The following is a 25985-nucleotide window of genomic DNA, read 5'->3' on the forward strand; positions in this document are numbered from 1 at the left end:
AATTGCTCTTGATGGACCACAGATCTTATAACAATCTCTTAACCTGCACTACAGGTGTACCGGACTCTTAAGATATCAGCATTTCTATGAGCTCAAACTCTGTTGCTCAGCAGTCTGTACTGAATGCTAGTTAGTGCATGTCTAAAATGTTATTATATCATGTTGATAATGTAATCTTCAAAAGTACCCATGATCCATGGTTATTTAACTTTAAATTTTACACTTTTCATGTGAATTTGTGTTTTCTTTCTATAGTTTATGTTCAAAACTGTGAGTGTGAGGATATATTTTTGCTACATAGTGATAGTTTGTCATTCTTGGGTATGAATAGAATGTCGCATAAATAATAACAAAACACATTTTTTTATTATTGGTTTTCCAAAGTCTGCTTTCGACTGGCCCCTCATGACGACCCTGGTGAAAACAGAGCTGTGCTCCGACTCGGTCAGGAGAAACACACACACAAAAAATCCAAAACCAATGAGAGGTTTTCTGCACCGACTCAAAAAGTTCAGTTTGTCGAGGTTTGGGCAGAGATTTTAAAATGTACTTTTTACTTTTACTATGAAGTACTGCTACTGTTGAGTAAAATTCCTGGATGCTCCACCCACTGTGAGTAACTTCACTGAATGAAGAACAGAGTCTTAGCCCACAGTTCACCAGACACACACCTGTAGTTCTTGGTACGGTTTCATAAGTCATAGACTGAAAGAAATTGATCTGGGAAAATATGTATTTTCACAGATTTTATTTTGAAATTATGTTGTCTATATGAATTGCTTTCATTGTGATCTTTAAAATGCCAACATTTTCACATAACTTTATATTCTGGTCAGTCTGATGATGTATTTTTTAAAATATTACTTGATTGATGTTATGATCAGTAACCGTGTGTACCTTTTCACTCTGACCTGAGTAACTTCTTGGATGGCAACTCCTTCTTTTGCCCGAGTACAAATATGCTAACGTACTGCTACTCAGTCTTACTCGAGTACATTTTGTGCGTGCTCCATCCATCTCTGGATTTGGGTGACATAACTGTTAAACATCTGGGACCACTTCAGCACCACCTGATTTGACATTTAAAGTGAGGACCAGCAGCCCTCGACAGAGTGATCCTTCTGCTAGAACATGTACTGTTCGGGCCAAGATTTCTCCGTCAGCCAAGCCAAGAGGTGGATGTGAGGGAACTGGAGGGAGTTCAGTGGTTCTGCAAGTCAGCCAACAACCAGAATCTGGAGCACAAAGTCGGCACTCGCTTAACTTGTCCTACAGCTGCAGTTATGGTGAAGTTGAGTAAAAAAGGGAACTCCAACTTCCCCCAGCCAACTTCAATCAAATTACCTTTTTAATAAAACATATATTTTATTCAGCTGTGATAATAACCAATGTCTTTTTCCCAAAACACCCCTTTTTAGGGGTTTATATGCTACATAGTTGCATATAAACCTCTCTTTGTCTTTGTCTAGACTTTTATTTTACTTATTTACAGTGCAATTAATCGAAATATGTACTTTTGATGTATTTCTGGAGGAAATAAAAATTATAGTTAGCAGTTCATATAATTTTCCCTTCAAGTTACAACTTCTCTTTTCCATGATGCTGAACAATTTATCAAACAATATCGTGATGACATGAATCAGACTTTTATTGGTCATGACGAATAACAAGACAAGATGCCAATAACACACACGACCTTTTCTGTTAATTTCATCAGTGATTACATATTATGTTTAGACTATTAAGTAGTAGTGCAAACGATCTCTTACATAAACAGCACAGAACACCAACAGCACCTGTTAGTAAATGGTGACATTTATAATAAAGAAATTTCACGATAATTTTATGATGTTGAATAGAATCAACCAATGTTTTAAAACAAATAAGCAGCTTTGAAATCCGCGGTCCCGCTGGGCGACAACAATTTTCAAGCAGCTTAACATTTCAAATAGAAAACAAACTTAAAAATACATCAGATATAACACTTCTAGAAAACCTTTTGTACTGTTTAGCAAAATCCCCAAGAGGCATCATAAAAATTAAATCAAGACATAGTGTTGAATTGAGCAGGATAAAAAAGAAAGTAATAAAAAAAAAAAATAAAAAAAAACCTTTTTACCTTTCCATGCAAACACATTCACAGCAGATAAAAACCATCCCTTTATCGTCGAGAACCAATACTGTTTGGGTTTTATTCCACACATTTTTTCATTATCAGGTTCTGCAGGTTGGCGTCGTTTTAAAAGCAAGTAAATCACAGTTATATTTCTTCAACAAATTCGAGCATCGTCACTGAGTAAACAATTAGTGACTTTTGAAGCCGTTTTTTAATACAGCACATTTCGTTTATAAAAAACATACTCATTACATTAAACCTTTCAGTGATCAGTGCACATGCTTTCAGTTAACACAAAACCATAAAACAGATTATTTTCTTTTTTTCTTTTTTTCTTTTTTCTGAAAACGACGTCTGATAGGAGCCAGTTGATTTGTGGACACATGAAAGTGGCAAACACTTTCAGGTACCATTTTGTGTATAAATATAGCATATCTATACACAAATACAGCAGTGTATATTTGTGGATGTGTAAATATACATTGCAAATAAATGCAGCTACCCATTGCATTTATTTGCAATGAAGAATGATAATTAGGTTTAATATTGCTCAGTTCTTCTTCATTTGCAATTCCATAATTAGTGGTTAGAAAAATAAGATTTAATAAAAAATAAAAAGAGAGAAATTTGAGCAACATTACAGCATGAAAACAATCAACTTAAGTGCTTGCTGTGAACACACAAAATTCCTGAAAGCATTACAATATTGAAAAGACGTGATTCTGGTTATGAGTGGCTGCCTAAAGGTTAGGAGTCTAAATGCCAGATTATTTTATTCTAACTTTATGCCAGTAACACCGTGATCGTCCTCACTGGTTCTGCTTGGTGCTACGATGAGATCAGGGGCTGACGTTCTGCTTCAGTGCTCTGAAAAACGGCACACATTACACAATTTGTGAGCAAACAACAACCTTTTAACATGCAGAATTTGTTATTCGGCGTTCGATAATTGCGACGTCTGCTGAACAAGTATTTGATGTTTCCGAATTGCTACAATTTTGTTACATTTTTCTTAATTGTAATCCACCAGACAGGAGTTTTGGCACCCAACTCCACTATTCCTGTTTTCCAAACTCGTAATTTTATTTGATCATATAAATAAATTTAAACAAAACCGTTGTACTGCCTCTTGCGATGACACAACTGTATTGATCGTCTGCGGCGCAAACTCACCTCTGGGACTTTCTGTCGACACATCAGCAGCATAAAGATTACTCCCAGGACGATGCCAAGACCAATCACAAGGAATGGGATATTCTCCACCACGTTCTTCTGGACATTGACCCTCTGCAGCTTCTTGGCCGATGCGTCGTCAATAAGAACGCTCTGGTGGTCAGTTGAAGGTAGAACAATGGAAAATCTTTACTTTTCCATAACAGTAAACAAATTATTCCGATAATACAATGAATAAATGAAGTTTAAGTTGAGATTATTAGAATTATAAATAATTTTCAAGGTTGATAATCAAAGCCATTAAATATGACCATGAAATTATATTAAACTATAAAACAGAGTAGTTGTCTTTCAAGTAGTTTCTCAACTAAGATTAATTAAACTAGATTTCTAGTGAATGACTGCAAATGCCACGCCGGAGTCAGAAAGTGTGTTTTTACCTCATTAAGATACATCACAGGGAAAACCACGGTCCGCACATTTCCTGTTTGACTGAAAGAGAAGGAAAAAATATATATACATGTAGAGATGATGAGGGTGATTTTGTTCCCATGTCCAAAGTGTGAAAAACAGTAAAATGTAACAGTTAAGTAAAGCAATAGGCAAGTGGCAAATGTTGCCAAAATGATATTACTTATGGAAGCTCAAATGGAGCAACATTTCATAACACAATGCCTACCCAAGAAAAAAGTAGTGGTACTCAAGTCCAGATCCAATCCGAGTTCAAACCAAGAAGATTTACATCAATATTTGCCCAGTAACAAGAGAAGACTGAGGTAGACGCAGAAATTGGTTCTTATTTCTCATCCATTGAGTAATAAGAGTCAAAACATTGGTCAGTAACAATGTTCTGACCAACAATGTTACTGATTCTGACTCCGCCAATGTCTGTGTTCACAGAACACATATGGTAACAAGCTGTGCATGTGTAAAAAGCAGCTGGATTTAACAGAAGCAGCTGAAAGTCTCACTTTCCTACATCACCTTTTTACTCTTAAAAAAATTAACTTTAAGCTAATTATTTGAATTAAAAAGGGATATTTTCAGTGTATCTTTAAATATAATCTAAACTTAGGGATGTTATCTCCTTAACTTTCATAATGACACCGGTGTCCTCATGGACCCATCGGCTGCCGTCTGAACAGGGAGGGTTTTTGACGGTGACAGTTAAGGGGTTAAGAGATTTGCAAAGCACCGATTCTAAACAGAGGACTTCTACATATTTAAATATAACACTTGAATGTCGAACAGCTGAAACAGAAAAAGCGACACGAGAGCAGAAAAAACAGGAAAGTTCTGAAATGATCCCACAGCTGCTTCTATCAGATGTCATATAGACTCATAAACAAGTGAGAAAAGTCAGGCCAAAAGTCCACTAATCATGATGATGGTGGCAAAACTGCTTTTTATCTCACTGGCAGATGGCCCCTCCCAGCTACGCATGATCATTCAGCTTTTTTATCAAAAGTCATCATGAAGAAGATCGTATTAACCCAACATCCACTGAGTCATAAGTGACAGCTGAAGGAAGTGAGTGGATTACCTGAAGCCTGGGATTTTCTCCACGTAGACGTTGATCTGGAGACGTTTGGCTGCCTGTAGGACGATTCCTGTCAGCTGTAAACACACAATCAGAATTTGTCAGGACAACATGCAAGAGACAATTAATGCCCATTGTCATACCTACAGGGCAAAGACGCATTTTTATAGCAAAATTCAACATTTTTCCAGACTCAGTTTCCCAGAAATATCAATCTTTTACGTAATAGTTAAAGTATTTAGTTCACTACAAATGTATGACAGAGATTAGGCTTTAACTGAGAATCAGAAAAGACTACAACAGGCAAAAAAGGGAGTGAGCAGGAGGAAGGAAAGAAAGGATAGATGAAGGAAAGATCAATGGATCCACAGATGGATGGATGGATGAAACGAGGATCAGAGAGAAGTGGGCTGCTGACGGGTCCGACTTATTGGCGATGTAACAAGAAATAAAGTCTAGTAAGACCAATAATGTACGTACGCCTTCCGGCTTCCATATTTATTCAGATCCTGAAATGGAAATTCCATAATTTTCCCAATTGTATATTAATCCTTAAAGAGTAATCTTTGAAAATGAATGCCTAATTATTATTTATTTTAAATATTCTCTATTTCTACCAACTGTTCTCCAGTGTTGTAACTTTTGTTGCTTTACATTAATAAAGGTCAGTTGGCAGGCAAGAGAAGTAAAACCATCGACTAACAGATTTCTCTAATATATATTTATAATAATAAGTTGAGACTCAAAGCAGCAACCTTGTGATTTAAATGACAGCCGCCGTACGTCTTGGGCTCCAATGTTTCAGTCTTCCACAGGAAAAACGGCTTCCTGGCTCTGAATGTTTAGAGGACTTTGAACAAAGACTCAAGTACAGAAAGGAGGCCAAACTGGGGATAAACAGTATGTTGTTTACAGAGTGCAAACGTGTAACTCACACGATAAAAGCTTATGTCACAGTTAGGTGCAGGTTTCCTTTGCTTTATGCCTGTGCATGAATGTGCATTTTTCATTTTTCAGATCTGAAACTTTGCATTAGTGCAGAAATGAATCGAATTAAATCATAATGACTCTCTAAAAACTGAAAAAAAAAAGCAGTAGGGGCAAAAAAGGAAGCTATGCAAGATGCCAAAAAAAAAAAAAAACTTTTTAAATCAAACCAATTTTTTTTTACACAGTTTGGTTGTGCAACCAGACAAAAGTTCACATTTTAGAGAAGGTCACACTTCTATTTTTAGAAGTCCATGCTTCTATTTTTAAGAAATATTGGTCAATGTCCCTTGATAGCTTTGTAACTAAAAATGTTTGCAGAACTTTGTACTAGTAGATTATTTCTGACAAATGTCATATTCTGCTAAATATGTCAAGGTTTCATGCAATGAAACAACAGCAATGATGCAGAATACAGTCAGAAAGAAAAAAAAAGCATGATGTACAATCATTTTTCAAAAAAAATTAAAAAAATTTAAAACTGTTCATCCCGTTCCTTTCATCTCACCATCTTTAATTATTAAGAACTTTGCATTGGTCTCTCAGAGAAAATCCTATTAAAACACATTCAAATTTGCATTTGGAACATGACAAAACAATACGAGTACTTCTGTGAGGTACTGTACACCTGCAATGTTTCCTGCCTTATTTACACGCAATACCCACTAAATCTGTAATTTCCCTGAACTTACAGGTATTTTTTTGTCCTAAAATTGTTTTTCTACCCCAAGACCAATCAGGTTTTTACAGTACAAAAAGCTGATATCACCTATCAGTTTATCTTTGGTGACAGGTTCGTACCAAGTACCGCTACTTTAATTTTTAACCAGTTTCAAGGTTCAGCGTAAACAAGCAGATGCAAAAACGGAGATATTTCACCACCTAGTGGTGTCATTTTGTACTGCACATAGTTTAAAAGCAGGCGGGCCCCTGTGCTGGAGACAGTTTTACTAAGGAAAAGTTATTTTTCAAAGGCAGGTTGTGTCAGATTAAGAGGTAGTCCTATACATAAACTGGGTATGAACTGATAATACCAACTGATGAAGGTAGGTTTAATATGTCCCTTGGCCAGTAGCTCCATGTTGTTCCCCAAAATAAAAATACTAGAACTTCATTATTTTCTAAATATTTGAGAACTGCTATATTCTTAAAAATCCTTAAATATTATTACAACTCACCTGTAATGTAATTACATAAAAGCACGATGTGCTTTTATGTAATTGTAAAAATTAAGAAATAAAAAATATAAAAGATAGACACCTGCTTGCCCTGGGCTACTGCCCCTGTAAGCATGTATTAAAAACAAATTTATTAAAGAAAGATATTCTATTAAAGACTGTATTGTATGTATATTGTATGAAAGCGGTAAGTAAAAAAATACAGTGTGCCATACGTTCAGTTCAATAAAGTTAAATCGTACTGGATTGATATCGATGGCAGTCTGATGCTTGTCCTTATTGGGCCTCATCCCAAACACATCCTGCACAAATTTCTCATCAGCCTGGTAGAAGTGCGGTGAGGACATGATGATGGGAGCCCCTAAACAGCACCAAGATGAGATTACGGAAGCACATTATAATTAACCAAATTTAATCAAGAACCGAGACTCCGTATAATCGATGGCATATCCGCACCACCCACCTTGTCTACACACGCTGACATTGAGCAGGCCTGAGCCCAGGCAGTTTCCAGAAGGAACACAGAAGCCCGTGTTGGCCGGGTTCACGGTCGAATTGGCGAAAACTTCGAAGGGGGGAACGAAGCGGTAGCCAGGGATCTCCTTCACCGTCACGTCGTTGGTGTACACGGCATACAACGACCTTGAAAACAAAAAATAAATAAATACAAATCACACGCCGGGTCGTCTATGGTGGCAGAGATGATTATATAAAACTGATATGCAGCGCAGAGGAACAACTGCATTTATTTTGCACACTATGGTTTTCAGGAAACCAGCTTAGAGTGCAACAGGTTTTACAGTAAGTGCTCCGACGTTCACATGCATCTTGGCACTTATTGTTTTAGTGAACAAGCTAAGCAGGTTGTAGGCCCACATGTTGCACCTGCTGGGGTTAAACAAAGCGTTAATAAAAAGGTGCCAATAGTTGTGCTGCACATGAGCACTTCCTCCTACTGATCTGAACTAACTCAAGAGGAAGTGGTATTCTTAATTCTTAATCCTTGCACCAAATAACACTGTGAATAAGGCTTAGGAAATGTTTTACTAAATGTCTTTAGCCAACACCGGGGTCAGAGGTTAAAACCAGATATGCTGCATGAGTAGAACGGGTCATGAGGGAAAGCAGAAGCTATTTTTTTCATACAGAAATGGAAACATAAAAAGGAAAATTACTTAAAGATGCACTGTTTTTTTTTCCCGTTTTTTTTTTCACAAAATGGGAAAAAAAAAAAAAAACATAAAATAATTTTTTTATATTTCAGGAATCATATTTGCTGCGTCAGCACCTCACCTGCACAGGTCAGAGGAGAACATGTAGAGGACTTCATTCTTGCTGATGACTGGGTGGAAAGACGCTCCGTTGGTTCCATTGATCATATTGCACTCGTCAGACGTCCACCAATCCAAAGAGCTGCATTCACAATCCAAATGTTTACTTTTATTATTTGTCACTGTAGTATTTTGTCATTTCAGAGGCTAAAAACAGCTTGGAGATTTTAGACGGCCTGTGCTTCGCTACACTAAAAAGGGCTAACAGACAAAGAGCACCTTCTGCTATAAATGGCGCTTCTAGCAAAGATGTCTGAAACACATCTACATAAATTTATATTTTATGTCAGCTAAATTCAATTCCAATAAAATGTGTTGATTCTAAAATAATGGAAATGTGGGATTTAGATGAAAGAGCCAGGGCACTCATGTCAAAGATATTCTGGAGATTACATTGTGTACTGAAAACAACGTACATTTTAAATGGGTTTTTAGGCGATACTTGAGTGTTATTTTCTTATGGCAGAATGTCTTTCCAATGAAACAAAAGAAAGGAGGGTAAAACAAAGGATGAATGTGGAAAATAATCTTCATTACAAAATATAAAGCATAGTAAGAATCTGTGATGCTGTGGGTCTCTTCCTTTTCTGATCCTGGCAACCTTGCTAAGATTACATGGTATATAGACTCTGTAACATTTCAGAACTTTTTATGCATAAATGATGTGGCTTCTGACACGACATTGAAAATAGATCACTGTTTGAGATTTCAGCACAATACTAAACTATATAAAAAAAAAATAAAAAAAAAAATAAATCAATACCAGACATAAAATCAACCGTCTTCCATGGCCCTTTCAGTCACCAGACCTAAATCCTCTGAAAAAATGTTAAATAATGGGCTGAGCTGGTGAGAGGATTACATAAGAGAGCGCCAAGGACTCTGGACAATTAAGACATATTTTTCAAATAAAACGGTCAAAGCTTCCTCTCCTCTCTCCCTCTTTCTGTGCAATGATATAAAAGACTAAAGGCTGCCTGCTGGCAAAAGAGGAGGGCGGGGGGGTTAAACAAAGCAATAATAAGAAGGTACCAATAATTGTGCTGTACATGAGTGCATACAAAAAAAACAACAATTATTTCCAAACTAAATCAATGCACTCAAATTTAGAGTTTGATTTTTCAGGTTGAGATTATGCTACTATAACAATAATAATAAAAAGTTACACTGTGCTGTAAATGTTTTGAGATGATAAACTCAAGCTGCATCGCACTGGAGAACAATTTTCACTCATATGACCCACTTCATTTAATACAGTCAACAACCTCGAGATTAGTGACGGATTAACTGTGGAGACAATGTGGGAAAAAAACAGCTGGGTAAGTATTATTGGACCAATAAATACTGATCCAATAACTTGTTTATTCAAACCTCAGTGGATTCATTGGTTTACTGATAGATGAATAAATGATGAACTAAAATAAAATAAAAAAAAGTCTCTACCTTTTCCCATTCCATGTGTCCACTCTAGCAAAGTCCTTGTAGTTCTGCTGGCCAGTAAAGAACATATATTCTCCATCGTTTGACGCATTCATCTTGTAGAAAAGTCCAAAAAAGTCATCCAGCTCAGGATCAAACTTTTTGGCAGTTTTCAGCAGGTCGTCTTCATATCCCCATAGTAGCTCTCCCACAGTGTGGGTGGTGAACAGGTCGATACCAGTGGCTCGCATGTAGGCAGAGATCAGATTGGCTGCAACTGCATTGTCCTTAAATCTTTCCATTAGTGTCTATTAGAAAAAAAGTAAAAAAAAAAATAAATAATGAAAACATCTTTAAATATTCCCTTCAGCACACTTGTAAAGGAAAGTAAAGGTAAAATTTTCACTACATTTAAAAACATTTGCATAATAAAGATTTTTTTTTACATGAGTGATTTGTTGTTTCTAAAGTAAGATATTTTCCTCTAATTAAAAAAATACATAAAATCTGCAGATATTTTCATGTAACCAAATTACTGCACAAACAAAAAATATTCCTAGTATATTTTTTGCAAAAAATAAGAGGGGATTTCTTGAACTCACCATGGCAGGGATGTTGACCGTCCTGATGAGGTCACTTTCAGGACCTTGGGACATGTTGCGCTGAAAAATGTAAGTTTTAGGATTGACTGACGCAACTCTTGTGCCGTTTTCCTGGAAGACCACCTGCTCCATGGGCCGATATTCTCTGTTATGAAAAATTAGACAGACAAATCACATTATGGTTGTAGTTTAAGGCCAAATAAACGGCAACACCTTCAGGCTGCATTCTAAACTTTAGCTGTAGTATCTTGCAAAAATATCCCTATTCCTTGTGCTTATACACATTTTCCAGTATTTCTGTGTTAGATTAAAAGAAAGTGGTACAGAGGTATAAAGTGCCCTGAGTCAATATTTTGTAAAACTACCTTTCACTGTAGTCACACTTGCATGTGCTTTTTAGTATGTTTATGCATTAAACCAGACAGGATTAGAAAGCAAATGAAACCCTGACAAGAAGTAAACATTGCTTCCCTAGATAGGTTTTTTTTTTTAGTTTTGCTACAGCGATTGGAAGGCATTATTAAACCCTAAAGGAACTGAAACAAAATGTTACAGACTGTGGTCACTTTAATTGCTTGTTGTTTTCTGTTTCTTGGCACCTCTTTGCTTTCACCTTGTCTTAGTGCAAAGCATGTGGTTATAAAAGACTATCACTTTGGGCAGCCAATCAGATGGAGCTTATTTTCCAGTTTAACAACTCAAAGGGACTTACAAAATCATTGCTCCACTTCCTCCTCCTCTCCTATCTTTAGTTAGAGATAAGCGTCTGTTTCGGGTTATAATGTTTTATTACCATTTCTCAACTTTTATACTTTACCGTGGTAAAATAAATAACAAAAATAAGCCATCTTCGCACCTATATGTGTAAGGTCCAATCTCCGTCACTGCTGGTCTTTCCCCAATCAAGACCTCCGCTGGGTTCGTGAGATTGAAGAAGTAAAACTGCATGTAGATCGGAGCAGGAGGATCAACCCAAACCTCAAAAGCCTCTGTTCCATTTCTTAGGACTACGTCCTAAGCGGGACAAAGGGCAGTAGGTTAAACGATCTGACCATGGATGAATCATCTGCACATGATGAATTGTCTCTCGTCACATGACCAGGAAAGAGTGAATTTATCCTCATCACTATGAAGTGTGCATTCTGTGCAAGAAGAGTAGCATGATGCGAAACACTGAATCCTGTTAAAACTGCACGTGAATTTTTTGCGGTTATTCACGTGAGCTGCGATGCTGTCATTATTAATCAACATTAGAACGGCTCACATAATCAGTAGAATTAACAGACACACACAGTTTAAATATTACTAAATGAAACTGATTAAATGCGTGCAGCATTAGCAGTAACACATTTGCCCAAAGCTTTTAAATCAGTGAAGTTTGATTTCGATTTGTTTAATGACAGTAGGACTCTAAAGTTTCAAGTGTTTAGGGGGTAGGAGTTTATAAGTTCTCACTTCTTCCTACCCCATTTTGAGCATGATATGTTAACTGAAACAAAAAATCTGTATTTTCTCTTCTTTTTTATGCACTTCTTGTTACTGGGCACTATTTTATTTTTATATTTGTATTTGTATCATGTTCGAATAAAATTTCATTGCATTTCATTTCATTTCAAGTATAAACTAGCTAAAGCACAAACAAATAACAGTCATGTTCGCAAATGTACTGTTTAAAAAAGACATGCGTTGAGTTAGACCACCTAGGAGTGATGTTAAGCTAAAAATAAACATCAGCTTATGTTAACTCCTTACCTTTTTAACCTTCGACTGCAGAAAATTTGGAAATGCTTTGGATAAAACTAAAGATATCCCCACGATCAGCATTAGCAAAGCGAGTGCCCCGAGGACGTATTTGAAACAAGGTTTCACCAGCATATTGAGGCAGCAGCAGAAACCGATAAGAAAGAGAGAAGAGAAGCCAGTGACGGAGCTGTTTTTGTTTTGGATCGGAGGAAGCTCCTTCCCCAGAAGGAAGTTGCTCGATGAAACAAAGCTTCACATCCGGAATGAAAGCTGCTCTGGTTACCATTTCCGGTTTCGTCGACAGTTGCCGAATCCTTTTGACCATTCAGGGGTTGCGATCGCATTACAGCAGCTCCATTAAATGTGTTTGATGCATAGTACATTTTAGCAAAAGATATAACATTTGTTATGGATTTTAGTAATGGAAGAAAACGTTATTTTTTTTTTCTTAGTAACTGCTGACTGTCGAAGCAAAACAGAAGGTTAGTATCCATCTTGAGTACGAGCACTCTTTGTTTCCAATCCTGACCACACCTTTTTTCTGCGGGTTGTCATGTTTTATGACATTCAACTCAAGCATTGTCAAGCATTCTCCACAAACTGTCATGTATTTGGCTCCAATTCCAATCAAATCTGGCTAGTTTAGCCACCAAAGTTCTCCACTGTGTTTTTTCTACTTGTTTGTTGACCAGAAAGTTTATGGTTCATGGCCTGACCTGTCACTTTAGCTGAATGTTCATGTCTTGCTGGTTTGCATTGAGTCACACTTTCTATTTTTAGATTATTTATTTATTTATTTATTTATTTATTTATTTATTTATTTTACAGGTTCAGATGATTAATAACATTTCTGTAAAAATGCCAGAAGGCTATTTTTCCACAGTGGCGCCTTATCGGCGGTAAAAGTCACCCTAAAGGAATAAGAGTTTGGATTGTACAGCATTCCGTTCATGTTTTTTCAAAATAAATATAAACCTTTTCAAAAGGACTTCAGGAGTGCATGTGACTTCTGAAAGATTTTTGTTGCATTACATTTTGCCACGTTTTTCAGCTTTTTATGTTATAAAAACATATTACTTGCAATGACAAAATTGTATGTTGGTCTATTACATAATATCCTGGTTATGGTTGAAGTTGATGTAACAAACTGTGAAGTAGCTGAAAAGGTGTGAAAATGTTCAAGGCACTGCACAATGTTGAGATAGAAGACACATTCTTTTCATTAAAAAAAATACAAACTAGTACATAAACAGTAAATGAGTGAAATAACGGCATCAACAACAGCTTCCCTGTCGCTACCTAATAATAAGCAACATTAAACCATCCTTCCACTAGATGTCACTGTCATATTTTTTTCTCGACCGTCTTTCTTTGTTTCTAGTTTGTTAGTTTACTGGAATTATTGTAGTTTTTTTTATTATTATTTTTTTGAGTCAAGGTTCCCTATGAAACTGACACCACATCAGGTAATCAGACTAACCAATGAGGAATTGCTCCAGCCATCTTAATCTGACAATGTCTTTCACTTGCTTTCACTAATTATAACAAGGTTTTAGTATTAACACAATTCACACTTGTAAAAAAAAGTAAATAAAAAAAAAAAATGTTAAACTTCCAGCACATACAAATATGAGTTCACAGACATTATTTCTCTGGTGTTGACTTTGATGTAATGCTCAGTTACCGGGTTACCTTGGACAAATTATCTCATCTTTCCACATGATACCAACATTTTTGTGATGTTGACTAACAGTACTAACGAGTTTGTGCTTGCATTATAAAGTTTCATTGCAGTACTGTTTCAACATGGGGCTGTAAAATGACTGTGACTTGTGCAAATAGCAAAGGTTTTCAGCTTACATGTTGAGACATATTACACTGCATAAGCCAAAGAGCACAATATATTTATTTTTTATGTATGAAAAGCTCAGTCATGTGACATATTGCACAAAATGTGAACAGAAAATAAATAGAAATTGGCCCATGTTGCGAACGCATGTTTGGTCAATCCTAAATAACAAATGAAAGCTGTATATCTCTGCATCAGGTTTTGTTAATGTATTTGTGCTGAATGCAAACATTCAGCACAAATAAATTTAATATTCTGGCAAACACCTCCATGGCTACCCATTAAATTTCTCTATTTGTGCAATTTAAATTTCCATCAGAGCATGCCAATATATGTCCATCACACACGCACCCCTCTGTATAAGACCACATGGTAATTTATTTTGCTGTGACATCACCAAATTAATAGTGGTGTCCATCTGGCCACCCATTTGAAAACTTTCTAGCGACACCCCTGGTGGACTGGACAGGAAACAAAAGAAACTCAATAATGACGATTTAAAAAAAAGTTAAAGAGAAAGAGAAAGAAAAATGGTGATCCTAGAAATATACTATACTATTTTTATGTGTTGTAGGAACTGGATAATATCTAAACTGACAGCCTCTATGAAAAAAAAAAATCACATAAATATTGTAAATCTCTAGGATCCTTCAGGAATTAAACTTGTCGCCTTTATTGGTCCTGTGGGATTATTATTATTATTATTATTTTAAAATTGGCGGAACGCTCCTTTAACAGCAATGAATGGGGCACAATGGAGAACAGGGGCGTGACGTCACTTTCCTAAACTGGGCTTCGGGCAGAGGCAGCCTTTGAGTTCAGTCCGGAGCCAGAGGAGGGACGGAGTCCACGAACGGCAGAACTTTTAATGCATGCGGGCCGAGTCGAACCACCGTGTTGTCTCGGACTATTTCTTTGTAGCTTTTAAATGCATCCTCCGCGTTGATTTGGCTTCACCGCTGCTCGCTGTTGTCTGTGTTGTTCAATAGCTGATCAGTTTTTGTCCTGAAAAGAGAAAAGAAAGAAAGCAAGCAAGCTGTGGTGTCTTTTTATTTGTCCGTGTGAGTCCAACACAGTAAGGTAAGTGTCTAATAGCTCCATAATCACATGAGGTAATTTAGTTGTAGTTGCGGACATTGCTGTAAGCAAACCGCTCATAACTAATTGTGAGTAAATCTCAGCGGAGCCCTCAAGAAGCTCCCGTTCAATCCCACGGCGTTTAACCTGATCTCGCTCGGTGCTGTACAGGGATGCACGCCTCATACTTTGGACGTGTTCAGAGGGAGACGAGTTGCAGCTTTGAACGGTTCACATACTTTATGTAGGGGCTGGGGAACTGTAATCGTAGTTGCTTGTAGTCTCTTGAACTTTGATAAGAGAGCCACTTCTCTCCCTTCTTGACACTTTTACCTAATTTCTGTTATGTTTTGCGTTTATTTAGCCAAGTAATTGCATTCTGCCGCCTGTTCTTGATATGAGTTGTACAGATTATTGGATAGATTTGCTGTTTCTAGTTCAATAAGACTTTCCTGCTTTATGACATGCATATAGATATAAATGATATGTAGAAAACGTGACCCTGCAGCACAACACCTTAGTTTAACCACCTTTAAGCTGCTACGCCTTCAGTGAGTTACGGTAGAGGCAGTATCTTGCTGTGGGCATGCTGTTCATTAGCAGACACAGGTTGATGGGAATATGGATGGTGCAGCTCAGTACCGGACAGGAAAAAAACTCGAGAGTCTGATGGAAGTTCACTTTCCAGCAGGACACTGACCCTAAACACCCAACCAGAGCTGCAGTGGAATGCTTTAGTAAATCATATTTATGTTTGAATGGTCCAGTCAAAGTTCAGACCTAAATCCAGTTAAGAGTCTGTGACACATTCAAAGCGACGCTCAAGAAATTGGCAAAAATGTCCATGTCTTGTTGAGTGGTGGGAATGCATGGTACACTTTTTAAATATTTTTTCAGAAAACAAAAAACAAAACTAAACACTGCTTTCATCCACTTGATAATTATGCATTACTTTGTGTTGTTTCAAGACAAAACATCCATTTAAAATATATTGAAGTCCAAGGAGCAAACATTAAAATCATATCTTTTTTTTAATTTTTTTTTTTTTTTTTTTTAATAAGGAAAAGCTCAAGGAGTTAAGAGTACTTTTGCAAGGCTCTGCATTTTTGCTTCTGAGTTGAAATAAAACCCTGTTGCTGAAGTAATTAACATGCTTGGATGCTTAAAGGACTGAAAACTGCTCGAGGCACTTAGGAAACAAAACTTTGGTTCCCTGGAGATTTTTTTTTTTTTTGTGATTTATAACATCCTTTTTGGAACAAATGGCATTTTCATCCACAGTTGTTAACGTCGCTTATTAGCTGAGGTGAAACAGTTGGATATTAAACAGGTTTATTGCCTACTGGCCTTTTTGTTAATGAAACTGTCATTTTTAGACATTGCAAAGTTGTAAAGACTGCGCTGATTTACTCACAATGTGAAACTCGTGACTCACCGCTGAAGCATGATATATTTTCAACTCCTATTCACCGTTACCCTGTGGAAGAAACATCCCCGGAGCACTTAATGTGTCAGAAATCTTCAGAGTCACAGTTAAAATAGGAGGAAACGTCACTGAGGCCACGTTCAAACATCTGTGTTTTGTTCTTTGCAGGAGATCAGCGAAGCAATTTGAGTGACTGACTGCATGGATCGGACTTAACATGAAGAGCCTTAAAGCCAAGTTTAGGAAAACTGATGTAAGTATTCAGACATATGTTCCTGACTGTATAAACGGTGTGTGTGTGTGTGTGTGTGTGTGTGTGTGTGTACATGTATAAGTCTGTGAGTGGTTTGACTCACTGTCTGTGTATGTTTGGCTCAAGGAAATCGTGAAGGATTTTTCTGGCAGAATCTCTCAGCTTTAAGGCCAACAGCAACCTATGGCTTATTGATAGAAAAAGCAAACTGAGGCAGAAGGGGAAATAAATACTCTTTATTGATGAAGTCTGTGTATTCCATTTGGAGTTCCACGTAGAGCTCTTATAAACCGAAGAAAGCTTGCCATGCTTGATTTCTTTTTTTTTTTTTGTGCAGCAGCTTTTCGGTTCATACGGTTCGTGTCATTAGACGTTTTGACATCCTGGCAAGGCAAAGAAGTTATTTACGGTGCAGGATGCAGACTTACACACCGGGCTTGTCCCACAAAGTTCGCAACAACTCCTTAAACTGCTCACTACTCCAGGCCGGGATCTTATCCCGTACGCTATGAATCAGTCTTTAGGGAGGAATTTCTCCCTGTCGGTACAGTCATTCATTTGGTCCGGGGTTTGACATGCTCTCAAAGTGAGGCGTCTCCACACCGTCTGAGTCATCCGTTGTCATGTTGACCCCTCATGACACAGAGTCAAACAGCTAACAGGAAAAGTCTGTGATTCTGACAGGAAAAAAAAAACAAAAAAAACTTTTTTTTGTGGGGGATGGAATGTGTGTCAGCTGCAGAGGAGTCAAAGAAGGCTGAGTAAATGGCACATTTGGTTTATGTAGACAGTTTCCAGGAGATTAGAAGTGTGTGGGGCGCTCTGGTTAAATGGCATGCGGGAGAAACTATCCAGCAGAACAGGAATTAGATGGAGTACAACCTTCCTTTCAGAGTTATCCCCAAAACACACAGCAAAGCATTAGCGGAGCCTTGATTGCTGTTTGAGGGAAAAAGCCTGCGGCCCCACGTGTTGCAGTCACTGATTGAAATTTGTAAACTTTTTGCAAATCGAGTCAGCTTTGCGGAGGAGTACAATAGTGTCCATTGTTTACGCAAATGTCGAACGCACGTTGGCATGGTCAAATAGTTCCCTCTTAACCAGTAAAACGAATTCTGCCTCCACTTTTACTACTTAACCGTTTTTACTGCTATAATCTGGGTTGCTGTTCTCAGTAGGCTGAGCTGATGCTGAAGCAAAACACTCGTCCTCGTGAAACCAGTCAGTCGTAGGCGGCAGGAGAGACGAGCAGGAAGACCTGTGGATGTTGATGTTGCTTGGAAACGCAACTGATGCCACGTTAGGCATGCCTTTGCAGACCACCCACTCGTACATTGTCGCATTTGCTCACAGAACTGTTGATGCTGCTTTTTGTAATGTGTCGTTTTTATATCCAAACGTTAACATGACACAATGTGGACAGTTTTGGACGTCCGCATTGCCAAAGGAAACTAAAATAGAAGCAGTGGTGTTTTGCTGTGTTTGTTGGAGCATACTTTAATCTTTTAAGGGGGGGAGGGCACAAATTAGTGTTGTGATTTCAGGTTAAGTATGATGATGGTTTTCACTGCGCTTATTTAACAGTTCACATAAGTTACATTATGCAACTTAAAAATGAAGTAACACATTAGGTCAAAACGATACAAGAAATAAAAATAAAGAAGAGAACTTGATTAAAGGAAGTAAAGTTCAGCTGTCCTGGTAGGATTTCTTTCACATTTATATCCTTTACCTTGAGACACAGCCTTTTAGAGGCCACAGAGAAATGATGGAATTGTTTAAATGTATCTGTCAGATGCATTATATCAAAACATCTGTGGCACATCAGAAAAACTCAAGTTAGACCTTAGTCAGAAAGGTGGACAGGATGTCCACAGCAACTCTGGAGGAGCTGCAGGATTTCCTGATATACTGGTTGATTTTCCCTTTGTCTGAACTAAGAAATTAGGTTTCAACCAGTGTGTATTTTCTCTAAAAGAAAACATCCAGGTCTGAAAATCTTTCAAAACCAGGAGGAAAATGTGTTGAATCAACAAAAGATGATGTTTTTACCCCCTCAACCCAAAAGGTATTGTTTGACAAAAACAGCGATGTTTTTGTCAAACAGTGATGTGATGGCAGCTTCATGCTCTGGGGTTTCTTTTCTGGTGCTGGAACTGGAAAATTTTGCAAAAGGGATGAAATTTCCAATCACCTATGTTAAAAAAAAGAAAAGGGGTTTAATTTTTCAACCACTGTCAGTCCGAGCATATCATCAATCATGTAAAAAGAACATAGTCTTGCGGCAGTTCTCTGTAAACTTTTAAGATCCTCTTGATGTTCAGAAAATATGTCCATCTGCTTCTGCACCGACAAACTACATAACATCCAGCCATCAGTTTTTAGATAAAACATCAAAGAAGACATTGTTTTTCATTGAAGATCATTTATTGGAGTAAAAACCTTGCCAGTTTTGCGGTCCACTCTTGCATAATTTAAACGACTGGATATTTATAAAGACAAAAAGGTTTTACAGGGTAATGTGTTTATCCTAGCCAATAGTCATTCCACAGCTTTTTATAGAGAACCAGAGCCACTTTAATAGAAAGAAAACATCCCATGGGCTCTATTTTAGGTTTTGTGTGTCAATGACAGATTACTTAGGAATTCATCCCTCTCCCAACCTCCACTACCACCCTAAAACAATCCCTTCATTTGTTTCCTTTTGCAAAATAATAGAAACCCAGTACCATTGTAAATAGCTTTTTGATTAAGTAAACATATTTCCAGCCAGATAACTGGTGCTGGAGTCTGTGGCTGAGATTTAGAAATTAACCAAACGTTTCACTCCGAGCGCCCTCCTCCAACACGGCGAACCGAGTGAAACAAGCTGCCAAGGCTTCACTTGAACACCTCCACAACACGAGGTCCAAGCGGGGCAGACATTTAAAAAGCAGGAGACTGTGGGAGAGGACAAGATGTGTTATTTTTGTAAGCGATATGAACGGATAAGAGCGCAGTGATAACAGCAGAAAATAACATTGGGTTGTTTTTTTTTGTTTTTTTAAATGACTACCAGGGAGAGCACAACATAATCCAAGTCTACTTGTATATCAGAAGACTTTGATTGGAACAGATTTCTACTTGTATCAGCAAAAGCTCTGGATTCATTCATTAATTCACAGTCAGACGACTCTGGACCCAGGCAGCTATTAAAACCAGAGGCCTGGTGAATCCGGTGGAAAATGTAAATTGTTAAATAAGCACAAACAAAACTTTTTAATGATGCATATGACATGATTTTGCATTAAAAATTAAACAAGTTTTGCTGTTTTAATGTCATGGAGACCATTTTTTTTCTGGAGACCTAAATAAATCAATTGATTTTTCGCATATTTGGGCTTCAAAACATAAACTAATAGACTTGTATTATGGAATATACTTATTTTATTTAAGGTTTTTCATATCAACATGCATGTTACATATTTAGTCTGGGTTTTATAATGTTTTATTCATATTCATATCAAACAGTTCATTCAATCAATTTTGTTGTTTTACCTCCACATGTTTCTGACAGGGAACATTATCAGTGCATGATGCAAAATCTGTACGGCTTGTTTGTCCACAACCATATACCAGTATAGCTGCAAAATATACTTAATTGCAATCATCAGTGAAATATCACTTGTTTGGTATTTGGTCGATTGGAACACCAGGCTTATAAAGCACTGGGGGAAAACCTGACGACTTTAATGACGGAAAGCGTGAACAAGCTTATTTACACATCACTTTGGTGAAATTTCGGTTTTAATGTAAATACAGCAATTTCAAAATTCTAGACAAAGATTTAGCAGAATATAGACGAAGATTTCTGCATGTTTATAATGTAAATGCAGCTTCTCTCTCTCTCTCTTTCTCTTTCTCTCTACCCCTCTCTTTCTGTCGGTCCCTCTCTCTCCCCTTCTCTCTGTTTTGCACAACATATTACAGAAAATACAGCTTTGGCTTTTATATGCCTTTTAAAATCTCTGGGTTTCCTCTGACCTCACTTTAACAACCTCTCACTGATGGCGAAAATGGCCTAACTCTAAGTCTTTGACTTCAACTTCCACAGCAGGTGGAGTGTTTCAGTAATGATAAAAGATTAGATTTTTCATGCCTTGTCAAGGCTGAACAAGCTTAAGAGAAAAAATAAAATCATATTTTATTGTTTTATCAATTTTCAATTAGAAATTCCATCATATTTATGTGTTTGCTTTTGAGACAATACATTTAATATAAGAACAATGCTGTAAACATTGAGCAGAAGTAGTAAATCAGCTTTCGCTAATGCTGGCCTGTGTGCTGTTCAGCTGCGGAGTGTGAAAAGGCTGCCTACGTTTCAGGTTGGCAGCGCTGTCCAATTTCATTTTTTTTTTCTGCCCAGATTAGGTGAGGAGACAGCTGGCTATGTGAGCACGGTCCCACAGTCATCATACACGTCTTGTAGATGGACCTTTGACTAAACGTATTTTCCCACTGAAATTCTGTGCATACCAGAACCTAAAAGGGAGGTTGGTTTATCAGAAACTTTGAGCAGGTGTGTTGTTATGCAAGGACAAAGTGGATCAGAGGAATTCTTCAGAGTGTCTTCGTGAATGTCTTCTGTTTGTCAGCTCTGTTAAGTCATTTCCGTACAAAAAGTGTGTTTTTTTTTTCCTTCTTATGTTCCATTTTTCGTTGTTCCGGATTTGCTCTAGTTTGCGGATTTGTGTGTTATTTTGGATTACCGTATAAAGGCAAACAAACAGTGAAATGAGCTTCTCTGTTTGAGTCTGGTGGAAGTGGAGCAGTGTTTAACAGACACAGACAGTATAATCTGGATTCTGGGAATCAGTTTGGCAAACGGCCACAGAGAGAGACTTGCAGGCATTCTTGCTCTGTCCAGCGCAGAATTTATACGTACATTATCTGAAGAGTGAAAGAATAATTAAGTACGTTTGTATTAAAAGATATCCCTTTGCAAAGAAAAAAAAAAACCAAAACATAATTTATTCCAGCCCTACATTACATTACCTTTTATCTACGGCTTCACTCAACGGTAATGAAAGTAATCTGACCTGCACTTTTACGACTCTCTTATTCTTGGAACTGCAAGAGTGACCACAGTCAGAAATCAACTAGTACGGTTATTCATAAAAAAAAGAGCCTTTCACATGGACCCTCTACAGTTTCTTGCATCCTGTTGCAGTTTAGCAGCGATAATAAATGTTACCTCAGTGGTTTAGACTAACTATAACGTTTTTTTTTCTAAGGTTTATTTTTTTTTAAATCACAATGGAATGTGGACTTATAGATAATTAACAGTTTAGTAAGCATTAAGTTTTTCATTTGAACACAATTGTACAAGACGGATAACTTACTGACAACATGTCAAAAAAGTCCTGTTTAATCAGTGGCTTGAAAGAGAACAGGTGTGGCAGTATTCAGGCCTGGGTGTGAAAGTGAACTCGGGTGTGATAAACCACAGTTAAGTTATGTTTTGTTCCAGTTTTTTTTTACATTTCGTTCCGGCACATTATCTATTTTCTGTAGCCATTTCTTGACCGTTGAAGATTGACGCACGTTTGCTTTACCCGAAATGCCAGTTCTCTTGTCTGTCCCGTTCTGAAGAGCGGCAAATAGAAAAGGTCTTTGTCCCTTTGAAGCTAGAATTAAAAGTTATGGACCAGGGATGTTTCGAGTGCGTTCTGCAGAATATTTATAACCTTTAGGTGATCCAGAGTGTAAGTAAAAAATAAAATAAAATAAAAATAAGGATGAGATTGTCTCTGATGAACTAAAATCTCCTTGAAAATGTTAACTACAACACAAAATGGACATTGTTTATTAATCACATTTTTAGATTTAATTTTTAATTTCATATTAAGGGGAATCGTAAACACCCAATGACCTGGCAGCAAGTTTTGCCAGAGAACAATTGACCCATATCCAGCTCCTGTTACTGATAAGGAACAGAACACACACTCACACATATGTTATTGGAAACATTGCACACTACAAAAGTACTAAAATTAAAGATGGCATTTTATAAAAAAAGGAAGCTATTTTAATGCTTTTTACACATCATCATTTTCAATCTGTTTCACAATTGTTTCCTGGATGACTTATGCATGTTAAGCTAAAAATGTTATTCCGTTCCCATGTGGCCATTGGACAAACACGATTAGCTGTGCTGTCGAGAAGAAACATGTACACACTAGACATTTACTGAATCGTCATTTTGCTTTTGTCTGCATTGTGGTTTGGATACAAACTCGACCTGCACTCCATCCTATCACACTGCTGAACCTGCTCCCCCAGCTGCTAGACTTAGCAGGATTACTCAAGGCTTACACACAGACACACTCATGCGTAGATTAGTAACCACAGCAGACACACACACACACACACACACACACACACACACACACACACACACCCTCCCGTTTATCACCTCCTCTGTGTCTAATCGATGTGTGGATTATGCTGTCTCCTCTCACGCCCCACAGCTGCTTTATGGTTTCAGTTAATCAAGACAATAAACCCTAAACTGTGTGTTCACTGTGTGGCTCAATTTGAGGCATCCTAAAATTTGTAAAGGCTATCAATTTGTTTATGTGAACACCTGAGAAATAGAGTCCTCCTTATCAGGAGTTATGAAATGTGGCTGCTGTGAACTGGAGCAGAACAGTGCAGAGCATCACATGCTGATCATCTGAAAACATTTCTTAAAAAAAAAAAAAAAAAAATACAGTGCCTTGTGTAATGTTTGGATAAAAAACATTGAGCCTCAGTTTCTCAGGATTCTCTGTTCTGCACGTCAAGGAATCATGAGAGAAAAATGTTTCGCTCTGCTTTAGCTCAAAACGTGGGGGGACAAAAACACCATCCATTACAATTTCAGAGACGTCTAGTTAGAGTTACATTTTCTTTTCTTGAAAGTTCAACTTGTATTGTTCCGACATAAGTGTGTTTGGTTTGGCCAAATCTGACTTCAGTCGGCATGCGGTGATTTATTCTGTCTGGGGGCATCGGGAGGGCATTAGAGCTGGGAGTGACAGTGAAACCTCTGGGGCAACGTCGTGTTAATCTGGCAGAGGAGGTGGAGGAAGGGTGTGTGTCCATGTCATCATCAGTCGTCAACAGGAGTACGGCAGCCTAATGGATATTTTATGAGCCTTGCTTCATTCAGTCAGGATTCCTGCACAGTCTTTGAAAAGGGTGGGAAACTTTGGAACGTGCCTTTAGTCTGGACGGGGGACGTGTTCCCAAACAATTTTTGTACCTTCACTTTTTAAAAAAAAGTTGAAAACCTGAGTTTTGTCTTGCAATATGCTGCACTTTGTGTATCCAATTTATTAATTAAAAACAAAAAAAGCAAACACTATTTCTTAATCATTTGTCTAAGCCAGGCTGTGTCACCTTCTCTATTTTTTTTTTATTATGCAAAAGATTTAAAATGATTGTGCTCAACATGCAAATTACTCATTTGAATTTGCCCCTTTGACATCCCTGAAGAATGTTGTAAATGCAGATGTGAGCTGTATGTTAAATGAGAAGCAAGGGGAGACATGGTAAAAATGACTCAGGGAGTCCTTGAACATGGATCCAATTAAAGCAGAAACTGCCTGTGGGACATCTTTTTTTTTTCTTTCTTTTTTTTTTTTATCAGCTGCGTATATGAACTCCAGAGCTTCAACCAGGAAACCTGCTCATCAGCAAATATACCCAGTGCTGTGGGAGATGGGCTCACTGCTGCTGTCTGCTCATATTTGCATGCAGATTTGTTTGTGGGTGTTTCTTGAGAGGCCCCTGTGCTACGTTGTGGAAGAATTATTTTGTCTGCTAAGAGTTCTTTTATGGTGTAAAACATAAAAGATGTAGTTATTTGAAGAAGGTAGTGAAAGACTCGCTACTGCCATTTGCCTTTCATTGTGGCTACAGATTTGTAACTGCTTTCTGGGGTGACTAAGGGGAGACATGTTGAGACATCAATTTAACCCAAAGCAAAATGAGAGAAAAGCACTAAAACAACCAAGAGAGACAAACATGACAGATTGTTCCACATATTTTTGAAATTTCACCAAAGTGGCGTTACCGTGCTACACACGTAAACACACATTTGCATAGCACCACAGCTGAAGGAGAATATTTATGCCTAAAGACTCTTTAGATGGTAACATGAAGGACTATTAAAGAGTTGTAACAGTGGACAACATGAATATGATGAAGAAAGAAAGGCTATAAACAAGGCACCTTGTTGGACTAAGCAAAGCAGTCAGACCCAAAGGCCAAAGTTTGATTTACTGATGGTGAACGACTCTGAGCAACATGCTCTGCATTTACATCAAGAGATGGATGGATTGATGGATGCTGAGATCCATTTCAACTGGAAGAACTAGAGCTTTCCTTACATAAAACAAACTGTATCAGAAAATGCTTAAAAGTGGAGTTTTCAGCTCTTTGTGGCGTAAGAGGTGACAGGCAGGTTTATGGAAACAACTCAGGAACTGTTTAGCAGGCCAAATTCTTTCTTTCTTTGAATGTTTTCCTTTCAGCTTGACACAAGGACCAATGAGTCTGTATAGTGCTTTGTTTTAATTGGACTCTAGTGCTTTGCTTTGCACTACGTCTCTGTGTGTGTGTGTGTGTGTGTGTTTTCAAAGTTCCTGCCTTATCTTGACGAGCGCCGCACTGTTTTTTCCCCCCTTCTCCAGTGACTTTCTAATCAACCCTCCAGTATAATGAGACTGGTTGCTTTCCAAGCCCACCAGTGTTTATTTATAGAGCCGGGGAGGCTATTTGTATCTTGAGGAAGTTTTGTGTGAAGCTATTTTTTAACTGCACCCATTATGGTCCAGCATTGGACATGTGCGTCAATCCTTCAGCTGTATGCTGGAATTACGAGGCAGGTAATTTATAAGCCTCTTTCGCCATTTTCTATGGAAGTGACAATGTTAAATGTATAATTTATGTGCAGGCACTACCTCAAATATAAGTGAGGAGAGTAAAAAGTATTACAAAGTCTTTTTTATGAGTTTCTCAAGAGTTATTTCTTTAGTTAAGAGAAGGAGCTGAGGGGTAACGGCTTGATTTTAATATTCCCTCTCCTCTGTTATATGAGGGTGTACTCTTGCATGTTGACTGCTGGAAATGTTTCCTGGTCCCTGCTGACAAAACCCCAACAGGATTAGATGGATGGAAGAATGCAGGAATGGATGAATAATCCGTCAGAACAAATCCAGACGGAGATGTTTCAAATAAAATACAAATCTCCTCCTATCTGCATTT

The 25985-nt window shown here is 37.6% G+C and overlaps 2 protein-coding genes across 3 annotated transcripts in view; one reads left to right on the top strand and one right to left on the bottom strand.

Moving 5' to 3' along the window:
* Positions 1-1627: 1627 nt before the first annotated feature.
* On the bottom strand, positions 1628-12332 carry scarb2c (scavenger receptor class B, member 2c). The gene is made up of 11 exons (XM_015047805.1): positions 12099-12332; positions 11203-11360; positions 10347-10491; positions 9769-10052; positions 8288-8407; positions 7458-7636; positions 7237-7355; positions 4833-4906; positions 3730-3781; positions 3290-3442; positions 1628-2983 (listed from the first exon to the last, which is right to left on the bottom strand). The coding sequence occupies exons 1-11, from the start codon at positions 12219-12221 to the stop codon at positions 2945-2947; spliced, it is 1446 nt and encodes a 481-aa protein (XP_014903291.1). The 5' UTR covers positions 12222-12332; the 3' UTR covers positions 1628-2944.
* A 2389-nt stretch (positions 12333-14721) lies between these two features.
* Positions 14722-25985, top strand: part of rai14 (retinoic acid induced 14) — a 36161-nt gene continuing 24897 nt past the window's right edge. For both annotated transcript variants that reach the window (XM_015047806.1, XM_015047807.1), the window contains exons 1-2: positions 14722-15018; positions 16610-16694. In XM_015047806.1, the coding sequence (XP_014903292.1) occupies positions 16659-16694 (36 nt within the window). In that variant the 5' untranslated portion in view covers positions 14722-15018; positions 16610-16658. The remainder of the gene's footprint in view (positions 15019-16609; positions 16695-25985) is intronic.

The sequence above is a fragment of the Poecilia latipinna genome, unplaced genomic scaffold (genome assembly GCF_001443285.1).
Source record: "Poecilia latipinna isolate Pla-1442-1.1 unplaced genomic scaffold, P_latipinna-1.0 Scaffold843, whole genome shotgun sequence".
NCBI classification, from domain to species: domain Eukaryota; kingdom Metazoa; phylum Chordata; class Actinopteri; order Cyprinodontiformes; family Poeciliidae; genus Poecilia; species Poecilia latipinna.

Coding starts and splice junctions, on each gene's coding strand:
- scarb2c (XM_015047805.1), bottom strand. CDS start 12,221: ATGCTGGTGAAACCTTGTTTCAAATACGTCCTCGGGGCACTCGCTTTG. Junction 7,637..8,287: donor TTCTCCTCTGACCTGTGCAG/GTGAGGTGCTGA, acceptor TTTGTTTTCAAG/GTCGTTGTATGCCGTGTACA. Junction 3,782..4,832: donor GAGAAAATCCCAGGCTTCAG/GTAATCCACTCA, acceptor CTTCTCTTTCAG/TCAAACAGGAAATGTGCGGA.